Source organism: Caretta caretta, chromosome 1 (genome assembly GCF_965140235.1).
Source record: "Caretta caretta isolate rCarCar2 chromosome 1, rCarCar1.hap1, whole genome shotgun sequence".
In the NCBI taxonomy this organism is placed as follows: Eukaryota; Metazoa; Chordata; order Testudines; family Cheloniidae; genus Caretta; species Caretta caretta.
The window spans coordinates 300,729,085-300,750,467 of NC_134206.1; the positions used below are offsets into that span (position 1 = coordinate 300,729,085).

At 39.0% G+C, this 21,383-nt stretch overlaps 1 protein-coding gene and 1 long non-coding RNA gene across 29 annotated transcripts in view; both read right to left on the minus strand.

Annotated features, from left to right (window-relative positions):
• LOC125630310 (uncharacterized) overlaps window positions 1–8,763 on the minus strand; it is a 55,510-nt gene extending 46,747 nt beyond the window's left edge. The window contains exon 1 of the long non-coding RNA XR_012666502.1: window positions 512–8,763. This is a non-coding gene — a long non-coding RNA (uncharacterized LOC125630310). The remainder of the gene's footprint in view (window positions 1–511) is intronic.
• Window positions 8,764–9,798: 1,035 nt separating this feature from the next.
• NRCAM (neuronal cell adhesion molecule) overlaps window positions 9,799–21,383 on the minus strand; it is a 294,853-nt gene continuing 283,268 nt past the window's right edge. For 24 of the 28 annotated variants that reach the window (XM_075124419.1, XM_048836045.2, XM_048836058.2 and 21 more), the window contains one exon: window positions 9,799–12,144. In XM_075124419.1, the coding sequence (XP_074980520.1) occupies window positions 11,907–12,144 (238 nt within the window). In that variant the 3' untranslated portion in view covers window positions 9,799–11,906. Of the gene's footprint in view, window positions 12,145–12,676; window positions 12,735–13,297; window positions 14,494–16,552; window positions 16,615–21,383 lie in introns of those variants that run through there. The other 4 variants (XM_048836050.2, XR_007354620.2, XR_007354621.2 and 1 more) reach the window with 4 other exon arrangements.

A 21,383-nucleotide genomic window follows, 5' to 3' on the forward strand; every position in this document is an offset into this window, starting at 1 on the left:
ACATGAAAAACCACAGGTGGAAGATTTTTGAGCGCAAGTCTCCATGGGGAATCTCTCATAGACATTCCCTGACACTCTGTTTTCAGAGAAGGCTTGATTTTGCTGCCAGGTAAAAGGCCCCAAAACTGGTGTGCCTTCTGTGGCCCTGCAGAGCTCCACTTCCTTAGTCTTAGCAGCTCCTAGAGACTCAAAGGGGATGAAGGGCAGGATGGTTTGCATCCCCTTCCGCAACCCTATTCCTGGCCTACCTCTCCCTCCTGAATTTCATACTATTTAGCATGCTTATTGTGCCTTTTTCTTTTAGCCTTCTTTGCAGGATACACACAAACCCTGTCATAGTTTGTTGCTGAAAATAAATGGCAATATAAAAGAAGCAGAAAAGAATGATAATTTAACTGCATATAGGATTTTGCTAAACTCATCTGCAAACTCTCTTTGTGTAATACAACCCCTGTGATCATTGCTTTTTTTGCTTTTCTTAAAGTATCATTGTAGCGAGGTTGAGACTCACTGGCGCGGTGCCTCCTGGTGGTCGTCTTGGGAATTAGCTCTTCAGCCTCAGAGCACCTCCTGGTGGCCGGTGTCTCGCCTGCCTCAGGCCCCCGTGTCCCTCCTGGACTCTGGTGCTGCTTACCCTGGGGTTCTGCCCACTGCAGTACCCCACATGCTGGGTCTCCCCTCCCAGGGGAACCCCTCAACCCTCTACACCCACCTTGCCTCAGTGGCTACTGCCAGTCATCATCTAGCCCCCATTCACTCGGGCAGACTGCAGTGTAATGGCCAGTCATCATTGGCAAGGGAGGGTTGGACCGGCTGCCTCTGCCTAATCCCAGGCTGTACCTCTGCAACCCTAGTACCTGCGTTGGCCTTTAACAAGGCCTGCAGCCTGGGGGTTTACCAGGCTGGGGCTCCCTAGCTCCTCTTACCTTTCCCCAGCACTGCTCTGCTCCCAGTACCCTGAGCTCCCAGGCAGGAAAAGATCTGAACCAAGGGTCAGGGCTGGAGTCAGGAACCAATAGCCATGCCAGGACTCAGAGCCAGAACCAGGAACTAAGCCAAGCCAAGGGTGAGAGCGAGGATCAGGAACCAGTAGACATGCCAAGAGTCAGAGCTAGAGTCAGGGTGAGGACGCTGGAACCAGGAGCAAGGTGAGGGAACAAGGCAGGAACAGGCCTAGAGCAAGACAGGAGCAGCTGACACAGGGAGCATCACAGCTGGGTGTGTGAAGGCGTTGAGCAGCCAGATTGTTGCTGATGGGTTTAACAGCCAGCTACCCTTCCTGACCAATCAGGTGGTGTAGTTAATCAAGTAGCCTTGCAGGCCAACTTCACTGCTGGAGTTGTCACCTTGCACTGCCAGGTCTCTCAAGTTCCCCTACCTGTTGAGGCAGGTGGGTGGCATTTTTCATCACCTGCATGTTAAGCAGTAAATTCTGCTACTACACCATTTTATGCTGCCCTTGTTCCTGTCCTCCAGGAGTCCTGAGCCTAAGCTTGTTCTTGAAAGAGCGCTACAGCCTTCCACAGTACATGTCCTACCATTCTCACACCTGTGAGGGCTGTAACTAAAGCGGGTAGGCTGGGAGGTGCTGCTTAGAACTATGGATGCAGTGATGATCTAACATGTATTTTTCATCTTTAGCTACTATAAACCTGTGCTAAATCTAGGCTTAGATTATGTTAATTCTCAATTCTCATTTGGTTTTACTGTGTCTTGATAACCCTTCGAAGTATTTTTAACAAATGATCTCATTAAGACTGATATTTAAATGCCATGATTTAGGAAAAAGGACAGCTTGACCGGCAGTTAAAGAGGAGTATGGAATGACAGGGAACCTGCAAGCGGCAGTTTAGGTTAGAGGCAGGGTTATCTTGTTTCCTCTTTTATCTTTGGGGAAGAACAACCTCCAGCCATCAAAACTGAAAATTTTATTTAGCAATTAAACAAGACGGTGGACAAAAGCCTCTCTCTCAGCTTCTCAGTATAGCTTAAATAACTTGTCCTTCAAAAACAAGCATCTCAAAAATGTGGAATATTGTTTTCCAACATCCCTTTTCCTTTTGGTTATTATATGTGTTTAGTGATCATCTGATCACTAAGAACATGATTAAAATTATCTACACAGCAAACATGACTTTGCTTTTAATGTCTATGATAACATGGTTAAGGGTTGTAATTTTGCGTATGCTTCAGAAAACCAAGAATGGTGTACTGGAATCATGCTGCTTATAGAATGTACACTAGCTGCTGGAGGCTGGTGTCATGAGTGGGAAAACTCTGACTCTGTATTAAACACTTCTGCAGAAAATGGGTTTGTGTAGACCAGTGGCTCTCAACCTTTGCAGACTACTGTACCCCATTCAGAAGTCTGATTTGTCTTGTATACCCCCAAGTTTCATCTCATTTAAAAACTACTTGCTTACAAAATCAGACATAAACATTTAAAAGTGTTACAGTACACTATTACTGAAAATTGCTTTCTGATTTTTACCTTATAATTATACAATTGGAATATAAATATTGTACTTACATTTAAGTATACAGCATATAGAGCAGTATAATCAAGTCATTGCATGAAATTTTAGTTTGTACTGACTTCGCTAGTGCTTTTTATGTAGCCTGTGGTAAAACTATACAAGTATCTAGATGACTTGATGTACCCCCTGGAAGACTTCTGCATACCTCTGGTTGAGAACTACTGGTGTACACTGTAAATCATGATGCAAATCTCTGGAAAGATTATCACTAAAATCCTGTGGCAGATGCTGAATTTCCTGTTCTCAACAGCATCTAATACTGTTCTTGCAACTGCTAGAAATTATCAATAATTTGGTAAATTTACTTCATTTTTAGTCATTAAGCCTTGTTTGTTCCTATCGTTAACCCCAACTGTTGGTACATATTTGCTTTGGGGAATGCATGCACCTGCACACTCTCACATTCACACTGTGCTCTCTCCAAATGCTTTAACAATCGTTTTAGAAACTTGATACTCCACTCCAAGCTTTTTCTTCTCCCATACCTTAAGCATCCACCGCCCTTTGCTGCCTCTCTCTCTGTGTGTAACAAGTCTCCCTGCTACCCTGCTGTTCATGTCCCTATGGATGTCTTCCCCCCCATCCCTTGTCACACAGCCAACATGATGCTAATCTTGAGGGGCACAGCCTCTGCCCTCAGACAAACAGGGTCCTACTGCCCTTAGACTGTGACTGCAGGCAGAGTCATGCTGACAATAATATTGTCTGACAATTTGATTAGTTCTGAGCAAATGATTTCATTGTCTCCTCATCTAATTTCATATAAAGGGACCTCCTGATGTCAGGATATCAGTACATTCAGCACGTATGTCCTGAGGTTGCTTTGTGACAAGTATTTAATTTGTCAGTGGTATGCTACTAACAGGTGCTAATGATCATAACTGTCTGGATCACATTTTAAGGGACTGACAATGCAATATAAAAATAAATGTCATACTTATGAGGCAGGTAGGGGAAAGATAGAGCCAATCTTCATTTTCACAGCTATGACACCAGCAGTGACCTGGACCCCAATTCAGTGTGAAAGGCTATGTCAGTCTTCATGCTTCTATACCTTAATCCTGGTTTCTGTGACACAGATATTATGAATAGTCAGGACAAATTCTAAGACAGATGAAGTGTGATGGGTTGGTGAGACAGAGTACTGACCTAATCTAATGTACTAACAAGTGCAAGCCTGAATCCTAGGGTTGTCAAAAGCTTATTTGCGTCACTTTTATTTTTGCATGTTCAGCCTGGAGCAATTTATCACCCAGTTGTAACCATGTTTTGAGTTTAGGACCTTCAAATGAACCACAAAATATGAGCTAATTGGCCTCATGCAAAAGCCCAGAACTTGGCACCATTTTTGTCTGTACAAACTTACAGCTGCTAGCTATCATACATACAAACAGTAACCCATGAACATACAGTACCTACAAAATAACGAGCAGGCATTAGCTGATAGGACTGGGACCATGTGTCACAGATCCAGTTGGCTACACACTCAATCTCCGTGAGGGGACCTACCTCACTGGTCCTCATGTGCTTTAGGCCCCCAGAGCCTGAACCAAGTCTAGGTCCATGGTTTGGGGTCCCTAGGCACACTCTTGTGGTGCAGACCCTCTCGTTAGCACCCTCTCCTGAGAGCGGAGACCTCACGGTCCAATGACCGAAAACCTGTCACGAATGCTGACCCCTCAGTCTTCCATGTAGCTTAAATACACCTGGAATGTCAACTGTGTGGGTGTCCTGGGTCCACAGGTTAACTCTTCCAGGGGATATGATAGGTATAGACAGACTTTCCATAGGATTCTAACAACATTGCTCTTTACTTAATCACACAAGAAATACATAGACCTATACAAAAATAATAAACCCGACTTGTGTTTCCCTGTGTCAGTTTTCTCACCACTCCTGAGCATTCTTTGGGCTGGGGTCCTCTGAAGCCATCCAGTGTTCTTCTTCTGCAGCGCATGGCTTGTCATCTCAATTATGGAACCTCTTTCTCCCTCTAGGTCAGCTTGCTTTCTCTGACCTTAGTTGGTCCTGCAGCTAAACTGAGCCTCCGCTGCTATGAAAGACTGCCAGTCTCTTTCCCTCTCTCCTGCCCAAAGCTTCCTGTGCGGCAGTGTGAGTTCCCTTTGTCCTATTGCTAGTGACTTGTCTACAGTCAAAGTACAGTCATTAAGGTTAACTCCTCCCCATTGCATCTAGTCTGGGAGAGACATGCTTACAGCCTTGTCAGCAATGGTGAATAGACACAGAGGCATTCTGTGATACAGCAGTTTTCAATACACAATATCAACCAGAATTCATAAATTGCACAGACAGATTCCCCAAGTCTTCACACCATGTCACCAGTTACCAAGAAAAATGCTCTGCCATTGATCTGTTGGAATAGCTCTCCTTCGCACAAGGAAATTTAACCCAGTGGTTCTCAAATTGGTCTGCAGACAACTAATGGTTTGTGAAGTACTTCCAAGTGATCCACAGAGCCCAGGTCAGTTTTAAAAAAAGTGACATTCCTGCTATTGGTAGGTAACCCAGTCAAGGACTCCTTTGGGTTTGCTAGAGGTAGGGTTTTTTTTTTCCTTCTTTTTTTATCTAAGTACTCTGCGGATCCTACACAAGGTGTGGTTCACACTCGTCATAATTGCTATATGAGAAATAAAGCAAGGTGTTCCTGTAATTGATAATCATGGCAAGAACAAGAGCCAAGTTAGAAAAAAGTCTATAGAGTACCAATCCTGAAAAAGACAATGGGCAACCTAACAGTTTTATTCTTTTTCAATTTCTTTCTCAGACACAAACATACAATTCTGTACTTAATAATTTTAATAGGCACTATCCCAGGAAGAAATCTACATCCAAGATATAGACAAATGCTAGTCACTATTTTACTGAAGTAAAATTTACATTAAATCGAGGGCCCAATCCTGCTGATTTCAATCTGAGTTTTGGTTGCACAAGGTTGAAGCTCAGTGTCTGATTTGTATATAATTGTTGTGTTCATGTACATAGTTAAATGAACTATAGAACATTTTTGATCCAAACTTACACTTGGATGAGTATGTGTGCCTCCTATTGATTTCAAGGGGAACCCAGGCACCTGCTATTAAGGGCAGAATTCTGTCTTTTTTTTACCTCCACAGCTTTTATATTAGATTTTTCTAACTCTCACTATGTTTCTATTGCACTAATGAAAAAATATATGGTAGCCCATTGTTGTAAACCAAAGCTTGTGTACTTCTGTTTCAAAAGGTAGAGAGATCATATCCTAGGGGAGTTCTCATTTTCTTTTATTCTCCCAACATAAAACGAATTACTACATTTTCTACACGTAGGCTCATATTGTCTCCTCTGCTCCCATGAGCATAGGGCACAGAGGGCCAGATCCTCAACATGTGTATATCACCATTTCTGCCAATATTCCACTGAAATTCAGGGTTCCTCTTCTTCCTTCGATATCCACTTAGAGACACTTTTTGATCTCTCTCTTCTTCTGCTCCCTTCTCCTCCAGCAGGCCCTCCTGACATCTATCCGGCCCGGCTTCCTCTCTCTTATTTATCTCCTGTGGGAGCCCAGCAACTCCACAGCGGTCGGGGCCTTGTTCATTCTGGACACTTGGGTGAGGCAGATTAATCTGTCAGATTTCTTCTGGACCCTCTTCCCTTTTGCTTTCTCTGTATACCCTCATACATTAAAATCCCTGGCCCTCTACTCTGAGGTTTCAGCACTTCTACTAAAACAGGCAGTTCTCAGATCCCTTCAGTGGAATAGATTTTATTGCCACACTGTATTGGTCTGTAAACTCCTAGGTGGATTCCATCAGTTATGAACCATTGGCTATTTAGTTGCTATCTCTGGAAGGGCAAATATCAGATGGAAACTCTCATCCCCTCGGGTCTGTCCTATATGGTTTCTCCCAGTGTGATTTTCTTTTTTCAGTTGACTTCAAGGATGCTTCTTGTATGCCCTAACTCACCACAGTCATCAGTAGTTCCTTTGCCATCCCCTTTCAGTTAATTGGTCTCCCCTTTGGACTCTTCCATATCTGGGGTCTTTACAAAGATCACAGTGGTCCTGGTAGCCAAATATTTTTGAGAGAGGTCCTGTTCAGACCTTCTGTCCTACGGCATTGTCTCCAATCTCCAAAGGAAACCTATATATCCATCAACTCCTTTAGCTTTCTCTCTCATGATGGTTCCAGTCTCTCCAGGTTTCAGCAAACCTCTCTTTTCTTTCATTACCAAAGATGCCAGTCTTTCAGGCTGGTTTGCCCATATAGGCTCTGGCCAAACAGAGTCTGAATATCAAACTTCTAGACCACTAGGCCACCTCCTTAGTCCTCAAAACCTGGAAACCCTTCATTCTTCATAGATATAACTTGATTCAATGCAAGAAAAGAACTGCTGCTACCTACAGGAATAGATCCAGAAAACCAAGAGCAAAATACTCCTGGTGGAGGACCTTGGGCTGGGATTTTGGGCAGCGTCTTAATTTTTTTCTGTAGAAGACATCTATTTCCAGGGCAAGAGCAATATTATCAGAGACTGTCTCAACTGTGGTTAGCTCACTTCTAGATAATGGAGTTTCAGTCCCAGAATCTTTCACAGATCAGGTGCAGAATGGGGACACCAGCAGTAGACTGGCTAAACTTCCCTGATTCTGCTCCCAGATGGTCAAGCCCAAAGCCCTGAGCACACATATGCTTGTGTATCATTGGGATCCAGCAGCTGAGATATTCCTTCCACCTCTTAGTACATATCCAAAATATGAAAGAAGACCTTTTATTGGAAGGAACAGTTCTCTTCTCTCAGTCTGAACACCTCAGTTGAGAGACAACAGTTGAGTGAAACTAGTTCTTGGAAAAGAGATAGTCCCATGAGATCATGGAGTTCCCGGTGAGCAGAAGGTAGCCATCTACTGACAAGTCTTTCTCTTGTATTTGGAAGGTGTTTTTCAAATAAAGCATGTAGAGAAATACAAATCCTGTTCCTTGTAAAATGGCCTCAACTTTATCCTTCTGGAGTTTCACAGAGGGCAAAGACAGACTCTATGCTTGGGCACTGTCAGCTATCAGAGGACCCACTGCAGGTAGAAACACTTAAAGACTCCCTCAACATTTTCTACTGCAAAGATCTGTTTACAGACAAGGAGTCCATCCTTGGGAATTTTCTTTGGTACTGTATGTCCTCATGTCACCTCTCCTCTTTCTCCGGGGAAATGCTCCAACAAGGTCATCGTCTTAGCTGTAATGACCTTTCCTAGACAGCAGGGGGAATTGAGCTCTCTCTTCATTGCTATATCTCTAAGCTTTTTTCCAGATAAGGCAGCATTCCATTTATCCCTAAAATTAACATCAAAGGCAAACTCTGGATTTCGTGACAAGGAGCCCATTGTTACCCTTCCTCCTGTGTCTTGAGACAGAAGACTCTATTCTTTACATATTAAACATGTTCTGATGTTCTGTTTATCATGTTTAAATGGGTTTGAGTAAGTTAACAAACTGTGTGTGGGTTTCTGTTGCCATAAGGGCAAAGCAGCAACTAAAGCAGTGGTTGCCAGATCAGATGGATCAAAATTTGCATTGTTTTGGTTTACAATCATGGTGGATCATATCTACACCTTGTCAAAAGCCCATTGGGATATATTCACCATCTGGGCAGCATAGCTAAGGCTTCCATTTCATTGGCATAGGAATTCAAAGGCATCATTCAAAGGCAGCTGGCAACATGTTCATCCACGCACACATTCATAAAGTATTACCACTCGAGTGCAAAGTCCTACGAGCAGCACCCTTAGGTAAGTCCCTCCTCCTTCGATACTGCTCACTGCATCTGCTTTTTACCTGAAATGTTCTTTCCTAGGACAGAAGAAGAGAGAGAAATGCAAATAGGGAAATTTACTCACCAGAAATTCTTGAAATCTCCTCTTCTTCTAACCTGCATCACAATCTACTCCTCTCTCTGGGGCAATATGCTTTCATCTCTTTTACTGAAGTCCATGATGTCTCATACTACTGTCTTTCTTTAGCTCTGGAATTCTCTGTTTGGAAAGACTGAGGCAGGCCAGATGCTTATACAGAAAGTTTGGTTGATAGATCTTTTGTCAGATATTTTGTCACTTTTCCTTCGGTAGGTGGAGCCAAAAAAGAATCCATCCTGAATATTTCTTCTTAGGATAGGCAGCAGGAGAGGAGACTTCAACAAAAGGAAATACATAGGGGTAATCTTCCCTAATTATCTCCCTAATTACCACAATTTCAATAAAAAACACAGCCAAAAGAAAAGGTAAAATACTAAAACTTTCTTTGTTTGAACACAAATTTCTGCAAGCATCCAAATAAAACAAAACAAAAAACCAAACTCATAAAAAGAGATCTCTTGTTCAAACAACACAATTCAAAGATCCACAGCTGTTTCTAGGAATTACACTTAAATCAAAACAGAAATAGCTATCTTGCTTGTACCTAAATTTGCATGTATCCAGAATGCTTACTGCTTGGCAAAAGAACAGGCCCCTTTACAGAAAAAGGAGCACAATTATGCACCTCAGTTCTGACCTGTATGTGCCAGAATTGTGACTGTGCACATATACTGGAAACTGGAATATCCACAGGTAATCAAACAACATAACTGGTTGAGAAGACTGGTAAAGGAACTTATGGCTCACCAGCAGAATCATTTTTCCAAATTAGCCTAGCCAAGAATCATAGATTTTCTTTATTTCCTGTCACCCATGAAATCCACACCTTTCTCCATAACAACTCTTAGGCATGCACCTATCTAATCTGTTTCTATACACATCCAGTCCAGACCAGGTATGAAGTGTGCATTGCAATGGCTCTTGTCTACTGTACATTATTCTACTTAAAACTGCCTAGATTTCAACAGTTAATGGGACTTTTGAAAATAAGATAATTTATTTAGGAGCCCAAATCTGTATTTAGGAGTGGCCCAAGTGAGTATGGAATGTCTCTCTTTTTGGGTGAATGTGGGGATGTAATTTTGTCTTTTGCAGCATGCCCTCAGTTTTGATCAAATAACGTTTCTAGGGAAAGACAACAGTGAAGCAACTTGAATAGTACTTGATTTCAGTGGGAAAGGATCAGGCCCATAATTAATATTTTTCAACTGATATTACAGAAATGATGAAGTGCAACATCCTGAAAATAACCGGGTTGCAGTTCATTTATGATGTTTTTTCACTTTAAAAGTTCTTAAATATGTGGTAAATCAGATCAGATTTTAAATATTTTGTGAACAGAACAAACAATGAAATTTTAAAACCACATTTATTTTTAATACAAAATCTGTTGCACTATTACAGAAGTGAGCCTGTATGTGTACCCTTACATGCACAGATAAATTCAGCATCTACAATTAAAGAAGAGTAAAATTTCACGTCATTGTTACCAATACCATTGGGAACTCTTATTAAGAAACTCTCTTTGTGCTTTGTAATCAGTGTTATATAGTTCATTTTTTGTTTTTGTTTCCATAAGGAAAATGGATTATGGAAAGCTTAATGGTGCAAAAGAAGCTTGTTCAGCTGACTTCCATTTGTGATTACTTCAAATTGTGCTTTACCTACAATAAATACATAAAAGCTGTAAGGTGTACTATGGTCTAATGTAATCCACGGACACAAGCTCTTAAGATAATATCTAAAAATCTGCAGTAAATAAGTAGAACAGTTCACTATTTCATTTTCACAGCAAAAAAATATATGTTTAAGTAGATGCTTTAAAATACCATGAACTCCATTGGCTACAGTACTTCTTACACAGTACAACGTAGGCTTTTTTTGTTCTGTTTATTTGTTTGTAACACCTAGAAGCATATAGCATCTACACTTTAAGTGTATTTACAAATTCAACAAATATCTACATATAAAAAGCATACTTAAAATTAAACTTGATGCAAGTTATGAAAAACCAATTTATTGGCAAATGAAACTGAGCATTCCTTCAACCATAGGTTGCTATAAAATTTCATATTTGGAGGTAAACCGTTTGATTGATCTAGTATGTGAAAGGATATTTTTGTAACTGATAAGAGTAATCCTTTACCACTAAACCTTGTTAGCATTTGTCAGATTCCTTGAATTCTGCGGTTTGAGCAGTAATCTACACGCTGCTTTCATGCTGGAGATAATTTCAAAAGCTGCCACACGGGTCAAGCAATGACTCAGAGGAAAATTTGCTGTTGCTGGCATGGCATTTTTTAACATATTTTGCAAGAGCGTTCTAAGTTTTGCAGCATTATTCAAATATCTGAATTCAGCCATTTTTGTATAAACTGTGTAAGGCAATGAAATCGTGTTGTGCTCTAACGGTCTAAAAACTGTTATTTTATCTTCAAGGGAAAAATCATATTGTGCTTTGTGTAATTTAAAACATGTTAACTCCTTGCCTTTTGCAGCTCAACACTTTAGGAACATCTCTGCTTTTTACCAGTTACTTTGTTTGGCAATGATAGTAGTTCACTAATCACAGTTTATTGCACCAACTTAGTAGTACAGTGCATTATAGAATGCATATTCTATAAAGGCACTGAATGTATTTTGCCCTGTGTCTTCTGGAATATTTTGTCTCATTTTAAAATTTCACTTCAGTGACTGTACAAATTCCAAAATGCATTGCAATGGATATTGGTTTATGTCTTAAAATCAATCCAACATACACACGATGTAAAAATAGAACACTGTAGTGCTGTAATACTTGATAGATTAGGAAGGCTATAAAGTAATAGGAACAAAGAGCAGATAACAGGATCTCAGTAAGCATCAGCAAATGCAAGTGTCATAATTAAATCATTTAGCAATTATATACCATACATACTGTTCCTAATTGTCTTGCAAAAAGACATATGATACCTAGACATTAAGTCACCAATTTCACAACAATGTCCACAAAGACATTGAAGTTCTATATAATACTACTATAATACTCTGACAATGAAAACGGAATTCATATCCAGGAATTCAGCTGAGGACTGCATAACAAAGTATCAAACCAGATTTTAATAGCATACACGGGTTTATCTGTGAAATGTGTAGCATTTTTCATGCATTATACTGTACTTTCAACAGGAAATAACATTATCAGATGATGTTATATTATTTGTGTCAGTTCCTTTTTAAAAAAAGCAAAAATACTCAAGTTCAGAGCAAAATTATTGAGTTTTTCACTTTGATTCATACTAACATATCACTTACTGTGTTTTTATAGTGTATAACTGTATTGACCTATATGTTCTCATCGTATAAACATTTTGTTGCTAGGAGCATTGTCACCTGTATGTTCTTAGTATGAGAAGGAGGATGCACAAGTGCTTTAAACACAATGGAAAATATTCTAGGAAGGGAATTGAGTTTTTTGATTAAACAAAGGAATTCATGGCATTGACAGGAGAAGGAGCCTCAGAACTTTCATTTCCTTCTGCAGGTTCTTTCTCTTTTTTACCACTGTATTGTCCAATAAAGGAGCCATCCTCATTGAACTGACCATTTACACCTTCGCCATAGTCAACTAAACTATCATCACTGTCCTCCTTTTTCACAGTCCTGTCTGAAGGCGTTCGGCTTCCTTTCTTTAGAGGTTTATGATCCTCTGCATCACTGGAAAAATACAGGAAATTCAAATAATTAAGAGACGTATCATAATTTACAAAAGCAAAACCAAAACAAACCATGCATGCAGATTTTTAAAAAGCATGTGCCCAGTCCTACAATCCTTTAGTAAATGCAATCACATTGTAGAAACAAACTGATGTGATAAATACATGGTGTAGAAATGGTTTAAACATATAATGTCTTCAATAGAGGGAGTGCATTTTTCCCACCGTGCATGGTTTTTCAATGATAAGATATTCTGCTCTTGATTTGGAAGCAAAAGAACGGCAAGCATTAAAAAGGGGGTTGTTAACATTATAAGAGCAAGTTCTTTGTTCTTCAAAGAAAGAGCTTATGCTGTGCCATGAAGTTAGTCTGTTAAACTTCATAATTCATTGATTCCTTGAATATGAATGAAGAATGAATTCGGTTAAATGAAATATATTGATTCTTTCTGCTAGTAAAAAAGAAAAAAAAGTGGGACATTTCAAATAATTTGTTACATTATGCAGGCTAGGCTTGCAATTTTCAACCTTACCTTTCAAGAGACCTATATAGTCCATTAAAAGGGTGCAGAAGAAACAAATGAAAATAGCCTAAGAAGAAAAGCAGAGTCCATGTCCTGATCATGATCAGTATTCATTTAATAGGAATTTGAGCTTATAATTGCAAAAACATTCAATATGTTCAGACACAGAATCTCTTTAGTTGAATATTGGTAACACAGGTCAGTTTCAAGCATGCTAAAGATCTTAGAAGTATTTTAGACTTTTTTTTTTTTAAGTTATGGAAGAAATGCTTTGCCCGATTTCTTTTATCTTTGCTACCACCACCCTGTGGGTGTATGCACATAGAAAAAGACTGTTTTCATTGTTTAGACGGTTAGCTCTCTATTACACTCCTGACTCAAATACAATCTACATATGATAGGGTCCAAATCTAGTGCAGCAGACTTTGCTGGGCTGTGTTTAGATTTTTTTTTAATTCTATTAAACAAACAGGCTGTGAATGACCTTGAAGCTGAAGACTTCAGCAATAGTTCAAGCTGTGGCTTCCCATTTAGTAACCATTGGGTTAAGCTGCACATTCAAATGCAAATATCTAACTTGTAGGTATAATAAAACACTCAAGCCCATATGCATATAGGGCATAGAAGGGGTCGACAAACGTGTTTTATTTATTTATTCACAGATTCACAAATTATGGGGGTGAAAAATAAATTTGTATTAGGAAAAGCAAAACTTACATTGTGCCATACTAACCCAGAACGGCTTGTTAACTTTAGACATATATTCAGCAATGAGTGTTTTGAATTAGCTGCATAATTCCTGTTAGTAAATTCTTTAATTGTTCACAATATCTGTTTTCCATTCTTATTTGAAGGGATATCATCATATAATAATCAAGAATTTACTGTTGTACAGCATGCACAAGACCACACAGATATTGATTCTGTTGATTAATATTCTGAAATGCACTTTAATGTCATTACAAACCATTAAGCCAACTTTCTATCACACACGCTACTTTTTACATTATCACCTCCTCTTTTTAGGCTTCAGAACATCCCAAATGGCTGGACCTTAAGAAAATCTGTTATCTATAGGCAGACCTATATTTACAAATAAATACATCACTGTATATGTTTTTATATCTACACATAGACAGAGAGAAGGTGTGCTATTGTATCATATATGTGCATTTAAGGATTTAATGTTTGAATAAAAAAGTCAAGTGACAAAGGAGTTTTGTTTGTGGCTACCTAGGCATACATGGCACGAGGATACAAACAATATCATCATCTTCTCTGCCTGCTTTGGTGTCATGAGCATACAAGGTATTAACAATGACAAGAATTCTACTCTACAATTTGAACAGCAGGACTGCTCACAAAAACAGAGTTGGCAGGGAGTGTGGTGGGCTCATGGTACATCATGCATGCAAGCGCCTGTAATTACATACACAGCCAGCATCCTGAGTTGTTTCTTGTTGGATCTCTCAGAAGAGCTTTCATTTTGGCAGGGCATTATATTTGTCAGGATGAGGAGGGAACAATGTATTTACACATCTTATGCTTGAATATCCTTTTAGCTAGCTAAGAATAATGTGATTTAGCCATTTTCACTGTTTTCACCAAATACTACATATGTATGATCTGAATCAACTTAAGATGAAACACATCACTTCTGAGTAGCACTATATCATGCTGCAATAATACTGTATTAATCTTTTCCATTTCAGTCAAATATCTGAATGCAAGCGACAGATCCACAGTCAGACAAACTACAGCATAATTAAGCCTTATATGGCTGGAGCTTCTAGTCAGCCTCATCTCTCCTGGTAATATTACTATATCTGCTGAAACAAACATATATATATTTTAAATCTGTTGAGTACCCATATGGGAGATTATCTCTTCACTCTGCTTGTTCCATTCTCTCATGACATATAGCTCACACTTGTGAATGTGGTTAAAAAGGTTTGCATTAGAACTGCTGCCTAGGAGACGGATACATTCACCACTTCAATTTTAAGGAACGTGTTTTTTTCCTGAAATTCAGTTGTGGAGTTTGCAGTGGTCTGTATGTAACTGCAGTTAGCAATTAATACTGCATGTGTGATCTTCCTGATTAATTCTTGATTAATTCTAAAGCATTAAATCCATAACCACCACTTGCTATATAACGTGTGGTGTGAAAACAGAAAAAACAAAACAAAACAAAAAAAAAAAGAGTTTCTTGCATCACACTCAGACCTAACAAGTTGTTAGTCACATATAGTGACTGCTCCATAAATATTAGGCAGCTCAATTCATTTCTAGTTTGATATTTTACAAGTGCAAAATGAGAGCCTGCACAATTTTGTGTTTCCAAATGTTCAGATAATCTTGGATGAAATGTAATAAAACATATAATATAATTTAAACTTTTGACATACATGCTGCAATGCAAAAAACAGGGTTACAGTTACAATATACAAAGATATAAATTAAAATACATGGTATAGTACCAGCAGAAGGGACAGCAGTCATTTTATACTAATGTAAAATTGAGCTACTCAGTCAGAAAATATTACATGCTTTTGTGAGGTTTTCAGTGAAGCATGTGAACTTGCTTATTGTAATGTCTTTAAATAGCTATTGAGTCACCACAACAAAATATATTTTGTGCATATATACATGTGCATTTAATACGGTGAGAACAGTGAGGTACAGTAAGCTAATTTTACTGGGAATTCACCTGAATAAAGATTTGGGTGAGTAAGAATTGCTGCCAAGATTTACAAATAGAGATGCCTGAAGGTAGGCTCGCAAGTGTATATTTAGACATCTAAATAAGTGGTTTGATTTTCAAAGGTGCTGAGCAGCCAGCAGTTTTCACTGAATCTAGGCATTCAGCTCCTTTAGAAATCAGGTCACCTCTTGTACACAGGCTCCTAAATTTTTCAAAATGATTCGTGATTTGGAGGTCTCTCAAATTTTGGACATTTAGCTTGAGACATATTAAAGGGAACTGATTTTCAGAAAGTGCTTACCATGTATCCTAACTTTCAGCACCCATTTGTGAAAATCTTGGTCAACATTTACATGATCATGTCAACTGCAATATTTTCAGGATAAAACAATCCATATAACACAGCAAACCTTTAAAAATGTAACCAAATTGTTACTGCATATGTAACTATTTTGTTTTGTTAATGCTGATAAGCACTGCACAAAAGTCTTCAGTTGTTCCAGAAATTCTGTCCAATTTAAAAATGACAAAAATATAATTTCCTTCTCAAGAGTTCAGAATGTAAATCATTTAAAAGTTCTGTACTATACAGCGTATGATCAATTTAATTCTTACACTGAAACAACAAACCTGTTACCTAGTAAGAATCTTGCTTACCAAAAGATCCAAATATTTTGTGAGCTGTGCTTCAGTTAACTTAATACTTTGCCAAAGTTTCTGAATCTTTTGTTTTGTTTAAATGTACTCACTGTGGGATGACAACTGGCAATGAGCAACGATGGTATTTATGGTACTGAATTTTACACAGCCTGGTACAATAAGCAGCAAAGAAAGCTCATGGAGAAACTATTGCTTCCTATTCTACTGTAACACTTTTTACTTAAAATTCCATGATAACAAAATATTTGGACTTAACTGGAGAAGTTCTCTGTGCAGAACAACACGTGAGCACAGGTAGCTCAGTTCATTACTTTAGGGTATACAAGTAAATAAGAAATACTTTATAATTGTATCAGAAACATTTGTAACAGCACTGACTTCATACAATTATTGTACTTTCTACAAAACAAAACAGAATCTTTTTACTTCCAAGTTCCTTTATGTAACTTATATTTATTTTATTTTATTGGGGAGGGGGTTACAAAATTTATTTATAATCTAAATAATGAAAAAATACTTACACAGTTGGTTGCATTGGGTCTGTGATTTTTCTATATGCTAGTAAGGATGCAGATTCTATTGTCTGTATAATTAAAACAAACAAACAAACAAAACTGCAGATTTACACAGGAGTGTACCTGCATGGAGGTGGATGCTGGCGCGAATGCACAGTTACAGCATATGCAAAAATCAAATCTGGGCATGGGGATTCCCTCCCTTTTTGCACCACAGAAGTACAGTAAGAAGTTCTGCCAAAGTACTGGCAGTGGAAAAAGCAGTTGGGATACCCAGGGAGCCTCCCACTCCTCATTTGGGAGGAGGGAAAGTAAGAATAACGTGATTTTTATCAACCCAGATTATGGTTAAGACTTGTGTGCTTAGATGAGCAACTACTAAATTTTTGGAGGAAGGGAAAGAAAGTGAGGGTGAGGGAGTGAAAAAAGGAAGGAACGAAGGGAAAAGGAGAGATGAAGGGGTAGACGGAGAGGACATGAGAACACTCACGTTTCATACAGTGCTTTTATATCCCTGGGGGTGCAAAACAGAGAAGGGACCCTGGTGCTCTGGGGGAAATGAATGAGTTTTCAATGTGTTGCCAAGAAGCATATTGCACAAAACAGCTGAATTGTCTCATTATGAATTCTGAAGCCCAAAGAGCTGTAGAATATCAGCTTTAGAATGTTTAATAACTCACTGCAAAACCAGATTGCTAAAGCCAGAAATTCTGATGTAGTATCTGTGAGGCTTGCTCTTCTTGTTTATGGAGCTTCATAAAACTTTTCCAAAATACATGCATGACAGATCATAAAATCCCTTTTTCTTTCTTTACTCATGATTTTATTCACTGACTTATACTTACCTATTGTAATTTTTAACAGGAAAATAAATTACAAATTTACTGAAAAAATTTGTAGTGAAAAATTTAAAACCAGTATTTTGAAATGTTTTGCACACACACTACATATAATTAACATTGAGACAATAACTACCAGGAACAAAATAATAGGTGTGAACATGTATGGATTTTGCACTGAGATGAGGTTGTTATCATAGTAAGTCCAATGACATGCTTGCTATTTGCTGTGCTAGAACCAAACCTTAAGTTCCTAGCTGTTTAATAAAGACTGATACTAATGGATGGCTAGACATTTTTCCCTATTATCTTATATTAGGAACCTTTGCTCATTGAAATTAAAAGACATATTTTGGAGACATGAATTAAATATCTTGAATAAAATGGCAACAATCATGTAACAAAACTAATTCATTTTTCTTCCTGGTTTCATGAAACAAATAGCAAACTTGCAGCTGATGGTTGAGATGAGTGAAAAAGTGAGGAGGTGAGAATGAAGAGCTTAACTGTAGTGAATTTAAGAATATTTGAAGAAAACACATTAGAAAGGTGGAGTGCGCAGAACAGCTTTACAAGTTCATCACAATTTTTAAAGGAATGTATTACCTGCAAATCTTTTCTGTGTCTACATATTAGTCATTCCTCCCTAGAGATAGGTACATGCAACAACCAGTCAGAATGCAGAAGAGGTTTTTGTGCTCTCTGTACAGCTCAGCAGCCAACCAATTCCCAGTAGATTCTTCCATAGTCACAGACATGCAAAATAACTCAAAATATGGTTAGCACCATCCAGTTGGTAACACGCAACTTCTTTCACTTCTAGCATAACTCTGACTAGAAGGGGGAGACATTCTGGGCTGATGGATATGAGGATGCAGAAAATGAAGTTTGTAGGGAATAAATTACCTTTTCTGTGCTCTCAGATCAACAGCCTGAAATGATTGGGTATAAGAGGCCATATAAATATCTTAGATACATATGGCCTCTCTGTAAACCTGACCTGAAAACACTTCCGAACCCTTCTGCTCATAATCCCAAGTCAAGTGGGTCTGAAGATGAAAGGGATAAGGAATTCCTTCTCTGTACACTAGAAGTGTATAAATCAATCCAGAAGCCTATGCAGATTTTAGAGATTTTACTACCTTTCCTTAATCTCACTAAATAAAAAAAAGGTTTTGTCTAGATATGTTTTCTTAGCATCTCAGCAATACCAGGGCTTTCTTTCAACTGTGGCAGAAGCAGGAAAAAAATTGGAAGTTTAAGCTCTTGTTCTAAGACAAGATCAGATGAAACATTTGACAAGTGTCAAGGAACCATTCATGACTTCCTCTTTGTGAAAGAAAAATATCAGGGAAGTTTACAAGAAATAGCAGACAATTCACTGACCCTCCCACCTGATGCTATGACTACTCGGGAAAAAAAGACTTCTAACAGAGGAGTCAAAAGCAGTGACCCAAAAGAAAAGTGACAAAGAAATTGAAGATTCAAATTAAGACCCCTCAAAGTAAATGTAAGTGGGGACAAAGCAAGACCCACCAAAAACAATTAGAATATGCAGAGATAATTCCCCACTGGGAATTCTATAAAATACCCCTTAAGCTACAAGGTCAAAAGCTGCTCCATTTATCAAGAAATCCAGGATACAAAAGACATCTTCTTAACTGAAAACTCTGAAACTACAACAGAGGAAAATGATATTGTAAGCCTTAAAATATATCCCTGATGCTGACCATCATGCAGAATAAAGAAGGATTGCAATGCCTTATCTAATAAAACAAAGCACTCAGAGTCAACCATTCCTAAGCAAGTCTCTCACAGTCCAGATGTGGATTTCTGATTGAAACACTTGCTTGTGGGTCAAGATGTTGTGGAAAACAGGCAGAGGAACACTAAGACGTATATCTGCAGACCATCCCTGGGATGATCACACTGGCACTCTTACTACTGTATAGGCCTTGTCCTGTATAGTCTTCTTGAACACCTTTTACAGAATTGGGATTGGTGGAAATATATGCTACAGAAATCTCTGGTTCCAGAGAACAGAAAAAAATCAAACAGTTGTACTGACTGAAGAAGCTTAGAAGTTTTCTATTGTCTTCAGTGATGAATGTGCATTTATGACCTCTCCCCAACTGTGGATCAGCAGGTTTGTAGATGTGGATAAAATTCCCACTTCCCTGGAGTAATGAATATTCTGCCTAGGATAGAAATTTGGCTTCTCCTGCAAGGTGAACAGGGTTGACACCTCTTTGGTACTTTTGCACTGAGGGGAACAGGAGCTCCTTGTATAGTCTCTGATTTCAGGTCTCTTTACACAGTCACAGTCTCCTGCTTAGTTGCTTGTGTCACTACTAAGACATTTTCTGTTTCCAGCATACTGGCCTAGACTAATCTTCTTCCAAGACTCAGAAGAGGCACAGGGCTTTACTGATTGCTCATAACAACAGCATGTTGATATAAAATAGCTTTCTGGAGGGACTCAATTTCATTTCTACTTTGTGATGGTCCAGGTATGCTCCCCATCAGAACAGGCATGCATCTCCAGTCACTGTGTGCTTCTGGGTTTCCTGAAGTGACATTTCCTTCATTGCATGAATCTGGCAAGAAATACATTCACCAGCTGAAGAGGCTAAACCAGCTCACGTGTGCCTTCACATGGAGAAATCACAATTGAAGAGGTCTAAACTGAAAACAGTCCAAGACATCACATCTGTACAGGATACTAGGAAGACTGGAATGTGAATGGGACAATGAATCTTCTTAAATCTGATATTGTAACCTTTCTGGAAAGTATTAATTTGTGGTAGAATCCTTTGCACCTTGCTTTGAGACAGCTATTTCTTTCGGTATGGGATTGTGCCTTCTTAGAGACACTTCTGCCATGACCTTTGAGAACACTTTAGGGCCAGAAATCAAAGTGAATGGAAGGGCTGATACTGAAGACTGATAAAATAAGAACTGAGATACTGGTGATCTGTAGTGATGTCCATAGTACGTAAGCATCTTGTGGGTCTACTGATATCTCCTGGCTATACTCTGTGAGGAGAGTTCTGGATTACTCAATTTTTAATTTATTACGAATAGATTGGGTCACCTGAAGTCCAGAGCTGGTCTCTCTTTGAAGACTATGAAATTCAGAGAGTAGACACCTAGACTTTTTATTCAGTAGGGCTTGAAATCACAGCCTTGGCTGATAACAAATGAGAGAGACTTGATAAAACGCACTGCTTTTTCCTGTGGAACAGAGAGGGAATTCAGTAGGAAGGGAGAGCATTTCTACAAATTCTGTGCTGTATCCCATTAGGGCTATCAAAAGGATCTACATGTCTAGTATCATAGTCCAGTCACTGAATATGTCAACTTCTTCCACCTATTTTGGCCCTTGAAAGATTGGGAAACAGCCCTATGAAGTCAGAAGGCTCCTCTTAATGGATCTATTGTCTCCCTGAAAACCAGGCTCCCTTATGTAGTTGGCACAAAAGGATCGAGAGACCCCATACTTTCTCTGTCCCCATTAGCCATTGCTGAAAAACATGATGTCCAGAGCCATCCCTGGATTTCCACTCATCTGATTGCTTTACCTCCTGACAGAGGGAACACGAGAGGGAACTAATCCTTGAGAGCTTTGAAGACTGCATAGCCCTGCTCCTGGATGAGGGGGCTTCTGATCTGGTAACTGGAGGATTCATCTGCTGATCTTCTGGACAAGTTGGATTGCTCAGATTTCACAGACACTGCTTTGGTAAAGCCAGGGTCTGCGTCATGAGTTTTGATGGCACAGTTTTCTCTTCCTGTCTTTGTCCAATGTCTTTATTGTCCACATAGACATGGACCTGAAGTGATGAAAAAATTCAAAATACTCGAATTCTTAGAGAAATTTTTAGAAAGAACCTAAACCACCTTTCCTCAAAGAAGCATTGCACCATGACCAGAGCTGTGTGAGGTGGAATGAAACTGGGAACTAATTGGCTGCACTGATGCTGAGCTGCAGAGAGGGT